Source organism: Caloenas nicobarica, chromosome 2 (assembly GCF_036013445.1).
Source record: "Caloenas nicobarica isolate bCalNic1 chromosome 2, bCalNic1.hap1, whole genome shotgun sequence".
Taxonomy (NCBI): domain Eukaryota; kingdom Metazoa; phylum Chordata; class Aves; order Columbiformes; family Columbidae; genus Caloenas; species Caloenas nicobarica.
In genome coordinates this window covers 3,706,082-3,725,760 of record NC_088246.1, presented here as the reverse complement: position 1 = coordinate 3,725,760, position 19,679 = coordinate 3,706,082, and the positions used below count along the sequence as shown (strand labels likewise).

The 19,679-nt window shown below is 39.8% G+C and overlaps 1 protein-coding gene across 6 annotated transcripts in view; it reads left to right on the top strand.

The window, feature by feature from the left end:
* NKTR (natural killer cell triggering receptor) overlaps positions 1-19,679 on the top strand; it is a 47,918-nt gene that overhangs the window by 16,397 nt on the left and 11,842 nt on the right. For 2 of the 6 annotated variants that reach the window (XM_065628106.1, XM_065628103.1), the window contains 8 exons: positions 874-981; positions 2,981-3,025; positions 4,792-4,879; positions 13,981-14,010; positions 14,882-15,027; positions 16,218-16,437; positions 17,014-17,169; positions 18,291-18,378. In XM_065628106.1, coding sequence (XP_065484178.1) covers positions 874-981; positions 2,981-3,025; positions 4,792-4,879; positions 13,981-14,010; positions 14,882-15,027; positions 16,218-16,437; positions 17,014-17,169; positions 18,291-18,378 — 881 coding nt within the window. Of the gene's footprint in view, positions 1-873; positions 982-2,980; positions 3,026-3,336; positions 3,365-4,791; positions 4,880-11,544; positions 11,571-13,980; positions 14,011-14,881; positions 15,028-16,217; positions 16,438-17,013; positions 17,170-18,290; positions 18,379-19,679 lie in introns of those variants that run through there. The other 4 variants (XM_065628105.1, XM_065628104.1, XM_065628107.1 and 1 more) reach the window with 4 other exon arrangements.

Genomic DNA, 19,679 nt, shown 5'->3' with positions numbered 1-19,679 from the left:
TGGCCAATTTGGAGTGGAGGAACAATAGATTGCAAAAGTGGAGGAGTTGGCTCTGGGTAACAAGTACACGTACACACCTGAGGGCACTGCAAGGTACAGGACATACCTGTTCCATAACCGGTGATGTGATCAAGCTGAATGCTGGGTTGTTTGTTCTGTCTCATTGCAGAATATCTCCCGCACACGTGGTTTTCGTGGGATTTTAGCTGTATAATATACCTATTACTCTTAATTGCCGTATTCTACCAGCTCCCCTCTCCTTGGAAGCCAAAGTCAGTGACTGTTGTGTGTTCTCCAACTGGACCAGTATAAATCCCTTATAAACCTACTACCAGCCTTGCCGGTCATGGTGCCCTCATCCACATGCCCAGTGCAGCTTTTCTGCTGAATTTTGGAAGAAAAGTTAATGACGCTTGAGGTTCTGGGGCGTCTTTCTCAAAAATCACCACTTTTCCAAGAGCGGATCGTGTCGTACCTGAGTTGAAGCCTGTTCTGAGCTCCCGATTTCTGTCCTGGGATTCAGCTGGCACATCATGTCTAAGTGGTTTGGAAAGGATGCTGGCGTGAGCTATAACCACAGAAAATAGTTAACCCATCGTTACTGTGAACTCTTGGAAATTGTTCTGAGTAGTTTGCTAATAAGCTCACTCCTTTGTGGGAGGGAAGGTTTGTTTTTTTTTTTAAGAAGAAACCTAATTTCCCCTTGTACATGGGTCTTTTCTGGGCAGAAAAAAACAGGTAGGACTGTGTTATCTTCTATAGTTGTGCTGTTCTGATAACTGTCTTAAAACCATTCACACTAAGGGGGTGGAGTCCTTGGAATTGGGTCGTTGACAATCTGTAGCCTCCTCTTTGTTTTTAACCTTCCTGCAGGTGAAAAAGGAATCGGCAAAACAACTGGGAAGAAGCTGTGTTACAAAGGCACCACGTTCCATCGGGTGGTTAAAAACTTCATGATTCAGGGTGGGGACTTCAGTGAAGGTAAAATGCACTTTTAAACCTGAAATGTTTTAAGCGGAACGGAAATATTAAACTTAGATAGTTATAACGTGACTTTAGAAAATGCCATGGAAGCATTACAATGACAAAAAAAGTATTTTATTTGCTGTAAAGTGTAGTATAGATTACCTGTTTATTTGTTAATGTTTGAAATTCGGAAGTGTTTCAACTGAAGTAATATTTATTTAGAAAATGTGCTAAGTTAAAGGAAAAAAACCAACCCTTTCTGGAGTTAACGCCTATCTTCTTAAAACAAGGTTCAAATCCAAACTGCTTTTCACTTCTGTGTTTGCAGTAGTGGCAACACTAGTAATGCTCTATTGATACAGGGACCTAACTGTTTGAATAAGTTTACTTTTTAAATTATTTTAAGTTCATGAGCTAGAAGTGTTTAACGGACAGGTCTCCAAGAGGACATTTTTCCGGGAGTTTCTTTGTTTCCTTCCCTGCGGTATGTGAACAACGTGATGTTTTAGCCAGTTGTCCTTCCCTGAAATGTCCTCACCAAAACGAGCGTCTTCGCTCTATCCTGAAATCTTGTCCCTGATAAAACAGGCACAGTGAGGGAATATTTTGTTTCGAGAGTCACATACAAGTGCCTTTAAAACCAGTAGCTACTTTCTTATCTGTTCTAGTGCTCTCTCGGCTGCCTTGAGCCAGGCGAGATTCTTGGTTGTACCGACTGGTGTCTTTTTTTGCTTGGTGAACGGAGCCAAGTCCAGTTGGTGGCCGGTCACCAGTGGTGTCCCCAGGGCTCGGTATTGGGGCCACTGCTGTTTAATCTCTTTATCAATGATCTGCATGAGGGGATCGAGTGCACCCTCAGTACGTTTGCAGATGACACCAAGCTGGGTGGAGTGTTGATGTGCTGGAGGGTGGGACGGCCATACAGAGGGGTCTGGACCGGCTGGATCGATGGGTTGAGGCCAATTGTCTGAGGTTCAACCAGGCCGAGTGCCGGGTCCTGCACGTGGGTCACAACAACCCCATGGACGCTGCAGGATCGGGGAAGAGCGGCTGGAAAGTGCCTGGGGGACAAGGCCCTGGGGGTGTTGGTGCCAGCGGCTGAACATGGGCCAGCGTGTGCCCAGGTGGCCAAGAGGCCACCAGCATCCCGGCTGGGACCAGCACTGGTGTGGCCAGCAGGCCCAGGGCAGTGACCGGCCTGTGCTGGGCACTGGGGAGGCCAAACCGCGAATCCTGGGGGCAGTTTTGGGCCCCTCATCATAAGAAGGACATTGAAATACTAGAGAGAGCAGAGGAGGTGACGAAGCTGGTGAGGGGCTGGAGCACAAGTGTGATGGGAGCGGCTGAGGGAGCTGGGGGTTCAGCTGGAGAACAGGAGCTGAGGGGAGACCTTCTGATCTCTGAACTGCCTGAAAGGAGCTTGGAGCGTGGAGGGGGTTGGTCTCTTCTCCCAGGTACCAAGTGATAAGACAAGAGGAAATGGCCTCAAGTTGCACCAGGGGAAGTTGAGGCTGGATCTTGGGAACAATTTCTTCCCCAAAGGGCTGTTGGGCATTGGAACAGGCTGCCCAGGGCAGTGCTGGAGTCACCATCCCTGGAGGGGTTTAAAAGGTGTTTAGATGAGGTTCTTAGGGACATGGTTTAGTGCCAGAGTTGGGTTATGGTTGGACTCGATGATCCTGAGGGTCTCTTCCTACCGAAACAATCCTATGATTCTATGTTTTGCTGTCACTTTAGCAAATACCAGCGAGGATTAGCACTTGGAGCCCCACTTGAGCCTTCCCAGTGTTCAGAGGCACTAAGACCATCTTCATTCTCAGTATTTTGAGTGTCAACAGGATAACGCACGGCTGTGACTTTTAAAAAAAAATTAAGGAGCTTATCATAGAATCGTTATACTCATGTACCAGTAACTGGCCGGAGTATCCCGGTTTGTTATAAACTAGTGGAGTGTTACCTGCAGATTTTTTCATATGTGAAACAAAGGGTTTAATTCATGCTTTTTGACGTGTAGGTAATGGAAAAGGAGGTGAATCTATTTATGGTGGCTATTTTAAAGGTAAGAGGCAATACGTCTTTTTCAGATTCTTTATTCAGTTCTGAGATAAGTCTTGATTCCCAAGCTACTTAATGAAAACAGGTCTACTTATAGATCACCTTTTGCATGAAATTAATGTTGCATGAGAATTATTTTTATATGCATGACTTTCAGATAATTTTTTTTTTGTAATATTTAACTTTAACTGACAATTAATTAAGGCTAACATTATTGGTTAAACATGACTTTCAGCATGGAGGTTAGGCAACTTTATTCATGAATAAACTCCTATCTTCCTGCCTAAAACTGTCAACATATTCTTTTGTTTATAGAGAATGTGGTCTTTTGCAAAATGAAAAGGTAAGAGACAAAAGCTCAGTAACACAAATTCAAACTCTGTTCCCTTGTACCCTCCCTAGTAAATATTTAGACAACTGATAACGTCCATTTGTAGATGGGTATCTGTGTTGCTTGGAGAAATGAAGAGTTCTGTGTCTAACCTTTCTGAGGGTTAATGACTTATTCTGACAAAGAATACTGGCGTATTTTCCAGCTCTAAACAGTTATTTCTTCTTTTGTTAATGTCCCTTTTCCTCCCCTTCCCCATTCAAGGTTTGTATGCTCAGTGCTCATTTCAAAAAGTGTTTGACTGTTTACGTGCTACACAAGTACTTGCAAAGAATTTGTAAATATATACACGTTTACCTCTTTTTTGAAAATCTGTTGTTGGAAGGAAAATGGTGAGTTTATCAAGTATTTGTTTAAAGACATACAATTCTTTCCTGTAAAAACCAGGTGCTCCAGTATTGAAGTGTTAATAAAGGCGCTATAATGTATTTATTATGGTTCTGTATGTTTTTTAAGTAGCTCTGCGTGGTTAAGCACATGCCATTGAGTTTGTCTTAAACCGAGGCATAGTTTGGTGTTGGAGCGTTCCAGCCTTTAGTCCAAAAAGTCTTGAATAAATCCTTTTGCCAAAAATGAACTAGGGTTTGTTTGGAAAGGCGGTGAGCGCTACACACACGCAGCAGCGTGTTTTGACATATAATCTTAAAAATAACGGCTTTGTGGACTCAAATTAACTATTTTTAGCTTTGAAAATGAGCTTCAGCAGATCTGGTTTTATGTTACGCTCCACAACCCGCAGTCCTCTTTAATCCACTGGAGTATAAAATGCATGTTTAGTTTAGTCTTAATTAATTTTATACTTGGGCTGCAGGAAGAATATGTTCAGTTTCTCATTGAGCTATCTAGGTTTTTATTGTTGGGGGTTTTTTTTTCTTTTTTTCCCTTGTACATTTTGAGACTTGCAGTTTTGGATTGATAGGTGTGTATCTTTTAACGTGCCATACCAGGAAAATACCTTTTTCTTTTGATATTTCTCTAATACCCGAGGCACGTGCTGCGTAAATAACAGTATCTTGTATGTTAAGTCCTCGTTTAGGATGTCAGTAAATCCGCCAACCTTGTAATTCAGAAAATACTGGATTTAAATCCAAGTCTGTGAGAATCTCATGTTTATTGAGCACACTGATGATGGCTTTAATTTTTTATTAGAAATATTTGCGCTATATCTGAAGCTTGACGAAAAAATGCTTTCTGTCTCATAACTGCTTTTACTGTCACTTTTAAGAGGCTTTAAACTTGATTATCTGTTTTTGCAACCTGTTCATGTTTCTTCAGCAGCAGCAGAATTTCTCCTTATAGCATCCATAAGTTACTAAGAAAATGAGACTCGCCTTCCCGGTCAGGGAAAAATCTGACAAACATATTTTTTCTTCAAACAGATGAAAACTTTATTCTCAAACATGACAGAGCGTTCCTTTTGTCAATGGCAAACCGAGGGAAACATACCAATGGTTCCCAATTTTTCATGTGAGTAGCTGTAATACACCAGTCGAGCTTTTCTTAAGCAGAGAAGCGCCGTTCATGAGAAAGATGGTATTGCTAAATTATCTATAACGATGTTATCCGCCTTATTTTAAGTAGGGTTGAGTGGGTAAGAGGAAACATTAATCGTAATTTACTCCATTTGGATTAGAAACCACTACTACGTGGATGTTCCTTCTTTATTGCTTCTTACCCTAAAAATACAGCTTATGCAATAAGTTCTTAGTGTCCAGAAAATAGATTATTTGTTGTGTACACCGACCAAATCTTAACAGATTATCTGCAAATTACGATGTTGAGCATTGTATGCAGATGGGAGCGGGATCCAGAGGTGGTTTGTATGGTTTCGCATGTGCCCTTTAAAATACGATTTATGATTTAGTTTTGGAGGGGGATGGTTTGGTTGGGGGAGGAGTAGTGTTTTTGTTCATCATGGGTTTTGTATTATTATTATTATTATTATTATTATTTCTTAATTATCATGTATTATTATTATTAATTTTCAATTTTTATATTATTATTAGTAGTAGTAGTAGTATTATCATTATTATTATCATTATTATTTTGGAGTGTTTGTTCCTGATGTGCTTTTCTTCTGTATTGCTGCATCGTTCTGCTTACTTGTGCATAAACCAACTAGTCTGGTACCAATGCTATGTAAAATGATGTGCTGATAATCAGATTTTTTCCTTCATTACCTTAAAAATAATCCATTCTAGTGTGTAGCCATGTTCTGTTAAATTGTAGAAAGCGCATGACTCTCTACCATCAATAAATACTCAGGTCTGACACATCAGGGTCTTCTGGTTAAAGTAGGTGTATTCTATATTCAGTATTAGTATTTTTAAACTTGCTAATTTGTATGCGATTATTCATCCAGTTAACTCCCTTTTAAAAATTCCCTCCTGTTCATGTTTTAACAGTTTGCACTTGGAAAGGTCTGGACTAGAACTTTGGGCTTGTACTGAGAAGAGCTTTGTGAAATAACACTTGTTGTTTTTCAAAAGTAAATTTTAGTGTAGCTATTTAACTAGAAAAACTGTCTTTTCTTTGCCATCTTTCTTGGGGGTTAAGAATGAATGGCGCTTCACTGTCTTCAGTAAAGGAGTAAATTGTCCTCAAGGATCTTTTTGTATTTTTTTCTTTGCCTGAAAAAGATCTTCAGTATGATATGATGAAGTTCAGATAAGAGACATGTTTAGGTCTCTTCCTAAAGAATGCCCTAAAAATGGAAAATGAATAGGAACCTTTCACAGTTACCGCCGTTCTGACTTTCCATAGAGAGAATATCGTGTCAAAAATATGTTTTTATTACCTTGAAATGAAATTTTAGATGTTGTGCTTCCTTTCAGTAGGTCTGAATGGAGATGTAGACGCATTAACGTGGAAAACAATCTCTCTCTAAAAAAAAAACAAACCCTCTGTGGTTTAATATACTCCACGCGAGACCTTGCTTCACCATTTACTACTTGGTGTCTTATCTTTTGGTTCCCTTGTTGCAATTTTCCATTTTTAAGCTTATCTGAACGATACCCATGAAAACTTACTGGTGTCACATCAGTCCAGAAGCTGTAATTTGAGGGCTCTAAAGTTTCTTTTCCCTCTTGCGTTCGATTCGAAATCACCTTCTTTCTCTTAGCCTTAGTAGACTCAGCTTATTTGTTCAGTGAGGTTTAACAGACATAAATCCATGAGGTTTAACAGATGGAAACACCTTGTCCCGCCCCACACACCAAAACAACTTAAGGTTGTGTTAGATCCTAAATTATCCTTTACACGGGACAATAAAATGAACAGGACCCAAGAAGTACTTTGAAAGGTGCAGGTTTCTTCAAAAATTCTGGGGTTTTTTTATCAAAACACTTAAAAAGAAAACGTTCATTTGGGAATTCAGGCAGAGTAAGATGCTTAAATGTAATTGTCTCTATGTAAACTAGATTCACCTCAGCTCTTTGTAGGAATTTAAAGCCATTTTTAGAGTCCTGGGTTGTCCTACCTGGTGTTTCGCTGCTGAGAGAGAAGGTTTTGGGTCTCACATGCCTCCCCCAGGCAGATTTTTGAGATATTTTATAGTGTCTTAAATGGCACCAGCTTGTCTTAGAGTCAGGCAAGTGGATCAAGCCCAGGAGTAAAGTCCTGGTTTAATTGTTGAGGTTTATCCAGTACTGCAGCTGATCCTGGGAATGAATACGTATAATTACAGAAGCCACTGAGGCTGCTTGGAAAGGCAGGTGTGTATATATATATACACATATATATGCATATATATGTATATACGATCAGTTACAAAGTCAGGTTCACATTTGACTCAATTTACCAATAGCCAGGGACGGATGGTGAAACACGTAGTTCAGCAACTTGTATTTTTGTATATTTTTTTTATTAATGGCTTTTGCTTCTTACCATGGAGAGTTTGAATTTCAAGACACAACTGCTAAAGACTTCAGGCATTTTCTGACTTTAAAATGCAATATATTAAAGCAATTAAGTCTTGCTTGGTGACAGTTATCTGATTATTTTAGGGAACGCACTATGCATGTATTGAGCTTTTCGTTAATAAAATAGGTTTGTTTCCTTCAGCGATACACTTCAAGCTGAAATTAAAATGTGTTTCTTAAAAGAACGTTCAGTTATTCAGTAGTTCATCATTAGGAAAAATATTCTTCAGGTATTTAACCTGAAAATGCTGTGAAGGGCAGTCAGCAGTGGCAGGCTTTAGATTTATATTAATGGTTTGAACATGTTTAGTTTTATTAATTGCATTTATAGAAAGGAAAATAGTTAATCTCCATCTGAACTTCTTTAGATGTTTGAGCTTTTTTTTTCCAGATAACTTCAGGGATGAGAACTTTGTATTTCTCTATCATAGACGTGTTTAATGTAGCAGGCAAGGAGTGCATATCTTACTTTTGTGTAAGTATTCATCCAAGGGCTAAAATAATAGCAGGAATCCTGACTATAACGGTTTTTCTCGCTCATCAGAAGCGCATTCCTGGTTTGCCACAGAAAAGTGTCATTTGGAATAACTGTTCTTGCTCAGGAGTGGTCAGTTTGACTTGAAATAGAAGCTCCAGACTAATCTTAATGTAAACGAGCATCTGACCGGTCCTAAAGTAGCATCAGTTTCACCGATTAATCAGGAATTTCTCCGGCATGACTGAGGTTGAGACGTTTATAAGCAACAACAGAGAACTGGGGCTGAAAAAGCAAGAGGAAGAGTTGATAGGAAGCTCCAGTGAGGCCAGTGTAAAAATAATGAACATAAATTAAAGCTCTAGGAGAAACCAAGACGCAAAAGCAGAATAAAGAGCCAGAAGTGCCTATATATAATGCCAGAAGTGCTGTGTTTAATGCTCGTTGCCTCGTTTTCCCCACTTTTTCTCTTTTTCTGACTTGAATAGGACCAACAGTTGGGTTGAAAGGAGAATGTTTAGCTAAAGCAGAATGGTTTTTCACACATATGCACTTAAAATAGGCCAGGTCTCTTCACACGTGTCTAAGAAACGTTTCCCAGGCTGAAGAAAGGCATCTTGCGGAAATCCAGCCGAAAGGTTACGGACACTATCCTTTCGAATGTTTGGATTCGTGAAATATTGGGATTTCAATTTTCTCTACCCAAAGAGATCTGTTGTAGTGTTTTATTGCAGGCTTGTGTTGAAGACAGTCGTAAGGTGTATTTTTGGATATCGCCACTATTAGTTTGCTTCCTTTCTGCGAATAACTTCTTTTAGAACCACCAGTTATTTAGCAACACCTGAGCATGTTAATCGTATTGACACCGTCCCTAGGGATGGGGGTAGAGGTTGACAGGAACCACTCTAGAAGAACCTTCTTTTTTTTCTATGTGCTCCAATATCTGTTTGGAACTTCCGCAGAAAAAGATTATTATCGTTGTTAGTCATTGGGGGAGGATGTCTAGAGCATTGCACAAATGCAGTTCATGTCTTTAGGTCACAGAATCACAGACTGGTTGGGGTTGAAGGGACCTCTGGAGATCATCCAGTCCAACCCACCTGCTCACGCAGGGTCACCAGAGCAGATCACACAGGGTCGTGTCCAGGTGGGTGTGAATGTCTCCAGAGAAGGAGACTCCACAACCTCTCTGGGCAGCCTGGTCCAGGCTCTGGCACCTCAAAGGAAAGAAGTTTCTCCTCATATTCAGATGGAACCTCCTGTGTTTCAGTCTGTGCCCGTTGCCCCTCATCCTGTCGTTGGGCACCACTGAACAGAGTCTGGTCCATCCTCTGACACCCACCCTGAGATGTTTATAAACATTGATGAGATCCCCTCTCAGCTTCTCCAGTTGAACAGCCCCAGCTCTCTCAGCCTTCGCTCACAAGAAAGATGCTCCAGACCCCTCAGCATCTTCGTAGCCTCCGCTGGACTCTCTCCAGTAATTCCTTGTCCTTTTTAAACTGGGGAGCCCAGAACTGGACACAGAGCTCCAGATGTGGCCTCACCAGGGCAGGGCAGAGGGGGAAGATGAACCTCCCTCGTCCTGCTGCTCACACTCTTCCTAATGCGCCCCAGGTACCGTTGGCCTCTTGGCCACAAGGGCACATTGTTGACTCATGGTCAACCTGTTGTCCACCAGAACTCCTTCTCTGCAGAGCTGCTTTCCAGCAGGTCCATCCCAATCCGTACTGGTGCCTGGGGTTGTTCCTCCCCAGGTGCAGGACCCAACACTTGCCCTTCTTGAACTTCATCAGGTTCTTCTCTGCCCAGCCTGCCCAGGTCTCACTGGTGTGTCAGCCCTTCCTCCCAGTTTGGTGTCATCAGCAAACTGGCTGAGGGTGCCCTCAGTCTCTTCATCCAGATCACTGATGAACAGGTTGAACAAGATGTGTCCCCGATTTAGAGTTCTTGGATATTCCAGCTTCTTGGGTGATGTCCTTCTTGAGCAATTCGTTCTCATCCGATAACGAGAACTTGTCTCTTTAGAGCAACTCCATCGTTTTTGTGGCTGTACCCAACCCGCTAGGAGGGAAAGTCGCGATACGAAAGAAGTGGAGCTTTGTGAAAATGAGTAGATAAAGCACTAAAAAATTAACGCGACTTGTGATCCTACAAATCCTCGCGTGGGCTTCACTTGGCTTCCGTTGTCACACAAAATCTGTCAGGCGACACTTCCTAGAAAAACAGAATTGACCGTGCGGAATGAAGCATAAAACAATAGGAGACCAAAAAAAAAAAAGTAACCAACCTCTTTGTCGTTGGGAAGTTTTGCGTAATAATTAATTTACTGCCTTGTTATTTAGCCATGTAGTTTACTGAGGAATATGCCCTTCTTACAATTGGAAGGGGAGTCCTCGGTTGTGTTCCTTGAGTTCAAACGCTTGGATTTCTTGTCCCTGTGTTCAAAAGCTGTTGAAAACTTGAGTCTGTTTTGCTACTACTGCTCGATTTTATTTTTTTCTTTCCACATGGAGGGTGTTGTTGGTTTAATGCCTCAAGCTCTGCTTTCTTGCTCAAAACTAAACACCTTCATTTGGCTTAAAAATGTTTTTAGTGTGTGTGCCGTGCCTAGTTACTAAATTCAAACTAGCCGCTTTCGTCTGCTAAATGAAGGATAAATCGTCAGGATTCTTGTTTTGATTTTACAAACGATTTCTGAATGTTACCAGCTTATTAGAACCCCTTTTTCCTAAGTCTTTTCGGTGTCCCAAAATAGGTGTTTTTCTAATCAACTCTTTTTACTGAGAGCAAAATACCTTTGAACTAATTTTTGAAGAGAGAACAGTCATATAAAAACTTTTTAAAAAATCACCTTAAAGGGGCTGATGTTGCATTATCTCTGAGCAGAAGTGGGATTTGTAAACTTGGTACCCAAACAGGTGCCATTGGCTTGGTCAAAAGTTGATGTGAAAGCACCAGCCTGTGTGGAAGCGTTCGCAGGATGCTTTGGTGTGGAGTAAATAAGAAATAAATTAAGCAGAGACACAATTAAGAACTAATAGTTTATTCGGGAGGCAAAAAAAAAAAAAAAGGATAAGCTCAACTGATGATGCATTTGTGGGGTTTTTTTGGGATGTGTTTGTTTTTCTGTAACTCTGAACACAAGCAAGCTAACAGCAATTCCCGTCTTTTAGAGAAAACACCTATTTTTCGTAGTTTTAGGAGGAAAATATCAGCTAATTACGAAAGGTGCGAAGTCGCCGACTTCCTGACTTAACGCGTTTCATTTGTAAATCAAAACTTCTAAGTCGTGCTGGGGCCATCGTGTGCAGTTTATGCTTAGGACTGGGTTTAGTAGAGCGTTTTAACGCCTACGGAGCTGCGAGCATGTGAATTAAAACCCCATTTAAATCAGTTATTCATCCGCTTCAAGTCGTGCATGGGTTCTAACGCTTCTGCCGGACCGAGGCTTGGAGGGGAGCGGGAGGGTTCTCTTTTCTAACCATTTATTTTTATAATAGCGTATCCAAGCAGGTTGTGTCTGTAGTTTTCTTTTTGGTTTTCAGCAGAACTTCCTGTAGTTGCCAAAGTACCTTGTATTCGAAAGAAAATTTAGAGCCCTCTTTTCGGCATCCTTGTTGTGCATACGACTTGATTAATATGAATTTTAAAGTTGTGTTTGATAAAGCATAGACTCAGTTTTGTCTGAAAATGTATTACAATTTATTTCTGCCATTTTTGTGTAAAATTTACAGAAACTGTTACACCGTGCGCTCCAAAGGTAATGTCTCATTCCTCTAAGGCTGTGTCCTTCCTTTTTTTTCTCTCTGTTTTTTATCTTTCTCGTTTTTCTGATCATATTGTTATGTGCATTGAATCCTTTGTTAGGACTGAGGTTCTTCGGGGGGAGCGGGTGATTAAGATGCTTTTATCAAAAAGATGCTTTTCTCTTCAGCGGTACCTTAAACCAATTTAAACTTGAGTGGAGAAAGGTATTTATCCTTCTCTAAGCAAGCTGGATAATAGTATCTATTAAAGGCAGATTAAATGTTTTAAATTATAAAAGTTGCGCAGAGAAAAATTGAAATAAAAGGTTGTTTTGGGGGAGGAACTGTGGGTTTTTATAGCGCAAAGGCAGCGAGTAGGTTTTATCCTGATTCAGTTTTGAAGCCAAAGCGAATGTGCAAGGATTGAAAGGCAGAACATCCGCAGAAAACTGGTCTTTTGAAGGGCACGTTTGCAGAATAAATCACGTTACGACCCGGAGGTTGAGGCGAGAGAACTTTCCAAAGCACAACAAGGAGCTGAGTTTCTGCCGCCCAAACTCCTTGTCCTTCTTTTTGGATAACGCTTCTCCTTGTGTTTTCACTTCACGAACAAGGAAATGAGAAATCCTCTCCGTTTTAGCCATCAGATTGCCAGTGTAATAGAAGAAACCTCTACGTGGGCTTTAATGTACCAACTATTCCCTTTTTTTTTGCTTATTGAGGACTAGTCTAAAGGTAATTTGCTCAATTGAAGGAGCACGTTACTCCAGTCTGGTTGAACCCATTGCTATTTCCAGCTAGTTTTAAGCACTAAGTCTTGTGTATTTCTGGTTTCATTGAAGTAACCCGCTCCTATTTTGGGGGTTTTTTTTGCTGCTTTAAATCAGCTTTATAATTAAACCCACTTAAATGTTGACTTCCCAGCAGGTTGTTAATGCCGTTAACTTTTGCTGGAAGAACTTCCAAAGCTGGAAGAATTTTTTCCGTTTGTAGCAATATTAGCGAGGGAGAAACAAACAGCACCCCCTACCACTGAGAAATTAAAGGTCGTTTTGCTGGCCTTTCTTTCCCTGCATTTAATAAGTTTTCTGTATTATTTCGTGTTACAGAAGGAAGGTCTGGTCGGCATTTGGAGCTTAAAAAAACAAAAAAATCAAGAGTGTAACCACTCCTGATCCACAGTTGTATCCCAGCACTGCAGTGATTTGTGACCTAAGAGCTCAAAACTCAAGATACGTGCTCAAAAATGTGTATTTTATTGTAGCAGTGAGTTCATTGTACCACACCTGCGTTATTGTCCATTTAGAAAAAGCATCTGTGATTATTTCTTTTGAGGGAAGTTCATTGGCATAAGGCAAAATAGTACCTGGGGAGGAGAGAAGAATGTTTTCAAATAGTAAAATAAATGCAAATTACCTTGATTTCTGGTTTGTGGGGTTTTTTTCTTCCCCAATACATAAGATTAATGCAAGTTCTGTTCCATACCGAATTTGCCTGCATAGCAACGTTCCCTTTGCAACGTCACGAAGGCTTATTTGTAAAAGTAATTTTTTTTTTTTTTTTTTTTTTTTTTTTTTGGAAAAGGATATGGAGAGATACCAGGTCTCAGCATTGTCATCAAAAAGGCGAATCTTGCCATAGAATTCCCTTCGCGCAACCTTGAACATTTGGCGTAATTCCAAATGCCTTTTAGGATAAGCGTCCAAAATAGAACGCGGCTGCATTTCTCCTTCTAGAAACAGCCCAGCGTGGGAAGCTGAAAAATAGGAATTTTATGGTATTTATGGCAGAATTAAACTATAGGGTAGCGTATAATGTCTGCTTGCATCGTGCCGGGAGGTGATGAGCCCAAGTGTTGTAGTTTTGGTGGTTAAACATGGAAAAATCGCTTTGTGTTCCGAGTCACGGGGCCAACTGAGTAAATGGAGAGTAAGAAATTAACGGGATGGGGGGAGCAAAGGATCTATCACATGGAAACTCTTCTTTTTTTTTTAAATAAACTGATTTGAAAGTGACCTTGTAATATAAGCTTTTCAGAAACACTTAAATTCCATTAGTTACCCAATATTTACTGCCAAATTGTGTCTCCTCTGTGATTAAAAACGTTAGCGAGTTATATTTGAAAGTGTATTTAAAGCCAATTTGAAGTTTGTTTATTGCATGCGGAAAATGATACTTGGTACAACTTTGAAGTTGGCACAGTTAGAGAAACTTCCAACAGGTGTCATGTAAAAGTTGAAAAAAGTCTGTGTGTATAATCTGTGAAGTCTTTTAAATTCCATGTATGTAACTGGATTTTTTCACTATTTTTTTTGTCTTGCCTTCACCTCTTTTTTTCTGTGCCATTCCCCTCTTTTACTTCATCTCAATCCCTGATTCTTTTTTTTTTTTTACCATGTTGCCATCTTGCTGTTTGTCAAACAGAACAACAAAACCTGCTCCTCATCTCGATGGGTAAGAATCCTTTATAGTTTCTACAATGATGGCTAAGATTTGAGGTTTTCAAGTCTTTGCGTGTTATATTGGAAGTGGAGAGCAATAGAGAAACAAATTTCTAATTCTTTGAAAGATTATGCAGTAGAACAAGATGGAAACCAAACGTTTCAGTTCTATAAAAATTTCGAGGTGCAACTTATTTCCAAAAGCTGGTCAAAAACTTGGAATGTCTTTAATCCTAACGTTAATTTATTTTAAGTTAGTTGCTGGCCTCGGTCCGTAAATCAGCGAGTTGAAATGTCCAGTTTAATATGTTCGTATAGTCCTCTTTTTGTGGCGTGGTGGGTTTTTTTATCCTCAAAATATATTAGTTCTTGAAAGTACAAGTTATGGGGCAAATGGAAGGTTGTGCTGTGGTAGAACAGAATTGAGGATTCCTCAGTTATAACTGTCCCTGCAATGCCAGTGAGAATTTGGATACTGGTTTGTATAGAACTGTAAATGCTGCTTCTCTGGGGAAAACCACATTTCTTTGGCATCTTTTTATATGGACTCTTGACCTCTCTAGTGCATGAAATTTCAAACATAGGAGGATGGATTGGAAACGATCCGTTTACCCTGCCCATATAAAAGAGAGTACAATGACATCAAGTGTTTATCTCAAATTGAACTGGAGTGAATCTGTTTCACGTTGCATGAAACTTTAGCATTGTCATAAATGTCAAAGTCATAAAAACCTTTTAAAGCTTAATACATTTTAAGAGCCAGATGATGCCAGTGAAGCCAAGTGTTTCTGTTTCGGAATAACTTCTAAAATCTGAAATTCATTGGAAAATAATTACAGCAATATGTAAACGTTTGTACTTTTCAAATGTTTTAATTTCTGCAGTGTGCACGTTGTCTTCGGGCTGGTTATTTCTGGTTTTGAAGTAATAGAACAAATAGAAAACCTGAAAACTGATACTGCAAGTAGACCCTATGCAGACGTGCGAGTTATTGACTGCGGGGTGCTGGCCACAAAATCAGCAAAAGATGGTAAGCGCGCAAATTAATTCAATGTCGACGTTTTCAGAGAATATAAAAATTATGCCAATATCTAGAGATGTTCAGTCTCTAGAATCTTAATTCTCACAAGCCTTTAAAACTGAAATCATGGTGTAGCAGAGGAAGACACAGCGAGGGAGAAGTTTTCTGACCTGAGCCTTTGCAAACATCCACCTGCTGCTTATTCTTAACATTGGAGGTTAATGTGACATACTCAAAAAGTAATTAGTACTTATTTTTCTGAGTTTGGAAGGTGGAGACACAAACAAGCATTTCTTCAAGTTTCATTTTTGCAGTTCCCAAAGGTTTCTTTTAAGATTATGTTAATATATGCAGCATATGTAGTCTACGTAATCTTTCTTTTAATGGGAATGCGTAGGGAATAAATTATCTTAAATATACGTTTGGGCACTTTCTGTAAAGTAGTGGAGTGTAATAAGTTTGCATTTTCTACTTTACTTTTGACTTTCCGTAAGGATAATGTGGTTATTTATGTCCTGTAGAGAAAGTCAAGAGGATAAATAATGTGAAAGTATGAGGATGCAGAAGGGAGAGGATGAAGTTTTAGGAATAAGAAATATACAGCTGAGGCTGCGACTCTTTCTTAAACTTTGTTTTGTAACCTGTGAATTGCTTTCTAAAGAAACTAATTTTTTTTTTTTTTGCTATAAATTGTCTTTGCTTCTCTGTGTATTCAATTCTAACCCAAAGGTGTGAATTCGGTGGTGGAACCTAAAATACATTTTCCAAGGAGAAACGGGAGGAACCCTCCTTCTTAAAATTACGCTTATTCCTCAGCCTTTCTTTATATTAACTTGGCACAAGTTAATGTCCAACTTCAGTTATAAATTTACTGTGTATTAATCAAAAAATGTTTTGGCTTTGTGGTGATATGTCATCAACTTGTGCATGGAAGTTCTTATAGTTTACTTCATAGCAACTTGAGAGATTTTTTTTTTACAACTATCTTTGCTCAAAAATATTTGTATCGTTTCATTTGTAGGAGTTTAGACTGGACACAATTATATGACTTTTTTAATTATCGTACTTTATTGTGGAAAAAGTTCACAGAGCTCCTCTGAAGCAGAACGTGTGTATTTATACTCATATAAAATCCTACATTTTGCGCTGTATATATGCACACGATGCGCACATTGTGAATTGAAAATCTCTCTTTTAAGCTTTGGAGAAGAAGAAGAAAGTCTGTTCTGACTCGGAAGCTTCCGACCCGTCCTCCAGCGCATCCAGCTCTTCAGAAATTTCGTCTGAAAGCGAAGCTGAAAATGAAAGAAGCAGAAGAAAGCGTAAAAGAAGAGCTAAAACCAAACAGGCAAGAAAACGGAGAAAGGAGGAGAGGAAGAAAGAGGATCCAAGGTGCAAGCGAACCTCAAACCAAAGACGGTGACTAATCTCTTAGAATTTCAGAGAAATCTGAGAAATTCTACTTTGTTTGCATGAAGTCCTCAAGCAATGAGTGTGAAAACACATTTCAGTTTGGATTTTGATACTTTTTATCAACAAACCAAACCAAGCAAACAAAAAACCCTAAAGCGGAGCTCGTTGAGTGGATTTTTCAATGGGAGTTTAAGATCTTTGTAGATAGAAGCCAGAGCGACTTTGAAAAGAGTCAATCTCAGCACGTTAAAGTCTTTGGGACTCAGTGTAACGGTGTTAAAGTGAGACGTTAGGCAAATAATAAATATTTGATACATATTGGATTATATTTAAAAAATATTCCGTGACAAATGGAAAATTAAATGCAAAGTGATTTGCTGTAGAGCAAGAACTGAACCTTCTTTCCAATAACTGCACCATCCTTCCTTGAGCCTAAAATGGGTTGTTAATGAAAGACGTTTTAGTGGTTAAACCATCTTAAAGTTTGATGCATCCTGTGGGCTTGTTGGGGAATTGCCGTTCAAAAGTGGTATTTCTCAGTTGATGGTTAATTTGCATTTATCAACCTATTTTTCCCCGTAGCAGCCTTTCCGACAAGAGCGATGTAACAGAAAAAGCCGTCGACGTTTGCACTAAGAGGGACAAACCTGTGGTACGTCCTGAAGAAATTCCCCCAGTGCCTGAAAACAGATTTTTGCTCCGAAGAGATGTGCCCGTTGTCAATGTAGAGCCTGAACCGTAAGAATCGTTGAGTTTTCTGGTTTCTTTTGACTTGGTGGAAACTCTGCATAAAATTTTCCTGCTAACGCCAGGTTACTAGTACTGATAACAAGCCGTGTAGTGTCAAAAATTCAAAATGAAGTCATTCAGTTGTCCTTTTTACAGTTTTCTTTGTAATATTCCTTACAATTTGTGTCAGGATATTTCAGCAAAATCAAATGGGTTAATTCCAGTGTTTTTTGAGGATCGCGCATGTTACGACCTTAAACTCATTTAGAGATGATGCAAAAAAATGAGTGAGTAATTCCAGAAGAAATGTTGCAGCGTAAACCACAGATAATGTTCGATTAAAGGTAGACTTGGTTGGGAGAGGTGATTTTTTCATCTTTCTTAGACTGAAGAAGAAGAAACTTTGGTTTCAGATCAGTCAGCCAGAACCTTTATGACCCATCTATGATTTTGAGAATAAGAGAAAATATTCTCGTTTTGATACGGAGTCGTGAGTTCACAAGTTACTTTCAATTTGTGCTTTGCGCCTCTACTAAATTGCATTTAGTTTCTAGCAAATATCTTTGCTGTTGGACTGAGATGAGCTCATACATGACATTGCCGGATATCTCTAAAATCAGTTTGGTTTTAATTTTGGTTAATGGGATACTCTCCTGTAAACCTTTTGTTGAGACATTATTTATATTTCCAAAGCCTCAGTAACTGCTGCTTTTGAGGGTATTACCCAAACTGTGCAAGGAGTGTTGAATTACCTCTTATGCTAAAACGTTGTGTAACTCCTGAGATCCTGAAACTCTTCTGTCTGTGTTGTCTTCATGATTTGTGCACCAAACCACTTTAGAAAATCCACGTACCACTTTAATAGGGTACTTGACAAGGTCATCATTAGTCATTTTTTACACGTAGGGAGGTCAGATGCGCTACACATTTGGTCAAAACCAAATATATATCGATTTGCCTTTTGTTACAGAACTGCGTGTCTCGCTTTATTTCTTGGAGAATTCACTGAAGTCTTAGTTCTGCCATTTCAAATGAATAAGATTAATATTTTGCATTATCAACTTAAAATTAGTTCAAGTTAATTCTTTTTTTTTCTTCCACATGAGCTCATGTTTTATTGATTTATGTAGGAAGCTGCTTGATGCTACGCCAGTTCCGACCAACCAGAAACCATCAGTCTCTAAATCCGGACGAAAAATTAAAGGAAGAGGCACAATAGTAAGTGACAAATCTTTTTAAATTTTGTTTTTATTTTCCTCTCACACAGAGTGTCTTCTCTGACATTGAGCTTTGAATTTCCTTGGGGACTTTGCGTGACACTTGATTGTTAACTTGTAGATTCTAGAATTTCTGATATTTGCATCTCCTGATGGTCATGCACACAATGCTGAGGAGCAACGGTTTTCTTCGTGACTTCGACAGAATCACTTCCATTGTTTGTTGTGCTTTTTGACATTTTCAGTCAACCTTTTGTTTCCTTTTTTTAGCTACTTCATGTAGTTTTGTCCCATTTCGTCCTGGCTGAGATCAAGTCTGTGTAATTTTGTAGATGACACAGTGTGGGCAAGACCTTTCTTCTTTGCAGTGCTGCTAGTGAAGCATTTTTACAGATATACAGACTCGATCCTTTTTGGTTTTTACTTTCCAATCTCAAACCTGCCACTATTTTTGCAGATTTAATTTCTCCTTACATTTTTTGCTATTCTTAAGACTTTTGCCTTAGTTCTGTACTCAAGCAAAACTTTTCTTCTCTCTTTCATAACCCCCAACACATTGCACAGCTACACTTGTTTTTCAGTCAGTAGAAAAAGAAGAAAGTAAAAAAAAAAAAAAAAAAAAGATTTTGTAATTGTGCATTTGATTCTGGTGTAATTAAAATTGCAGCACACCGTGGCTGAGCATATTCTTCCCCTTTAGAAGGTTTTCCTGGATCAATTGACTACGGAGCGTTTGGGTGACTGATCCCCGTGATGCAATTATTTTAAACCACAAAATTAGCAGCTTAGATGACCTTGGTGTGGACCAAGGTATTGTAGTATTTGAGCCTGGCCTGAGAACCGGCACTTATTTCATAGAATCATAGAATCATTTCAGTTGGAGGAGACCGTCAGGATCATCGAGTCCAACCGTAACCCGACTCTGGCACTAAACCGTGTCCCTGAGACCCTCATCTGAACACCTTTTAAACCCCTCCAGGGATGGTGACTCCACCACTGCCCTGGGCAGCCTGTTCCAATGCCTGACAACCTTTTGGGGAAGAAATTGTTCCCCAGATCCAACCTCAACCTCCCCTGGCGCGACTGGAGGCCGTTTCTTTGTGTCCCTGTCTCCCTTCAGCTCCTGTTCTCCAGCTGAACCCCCAGCTCCCTCAGCCGCTCCCATCACACTTGTGCTCCAGCCCCTTCCCCAGCTCCGTTCCCTTCTCTCAACTCGCTCCAGCACCTCAAGGCCTTTCTTGGCGTGAGGGGCCCAAAACTGACCCAGGATTCGCGGTTTGGCCTCCCCAGTGCCCAGCACAG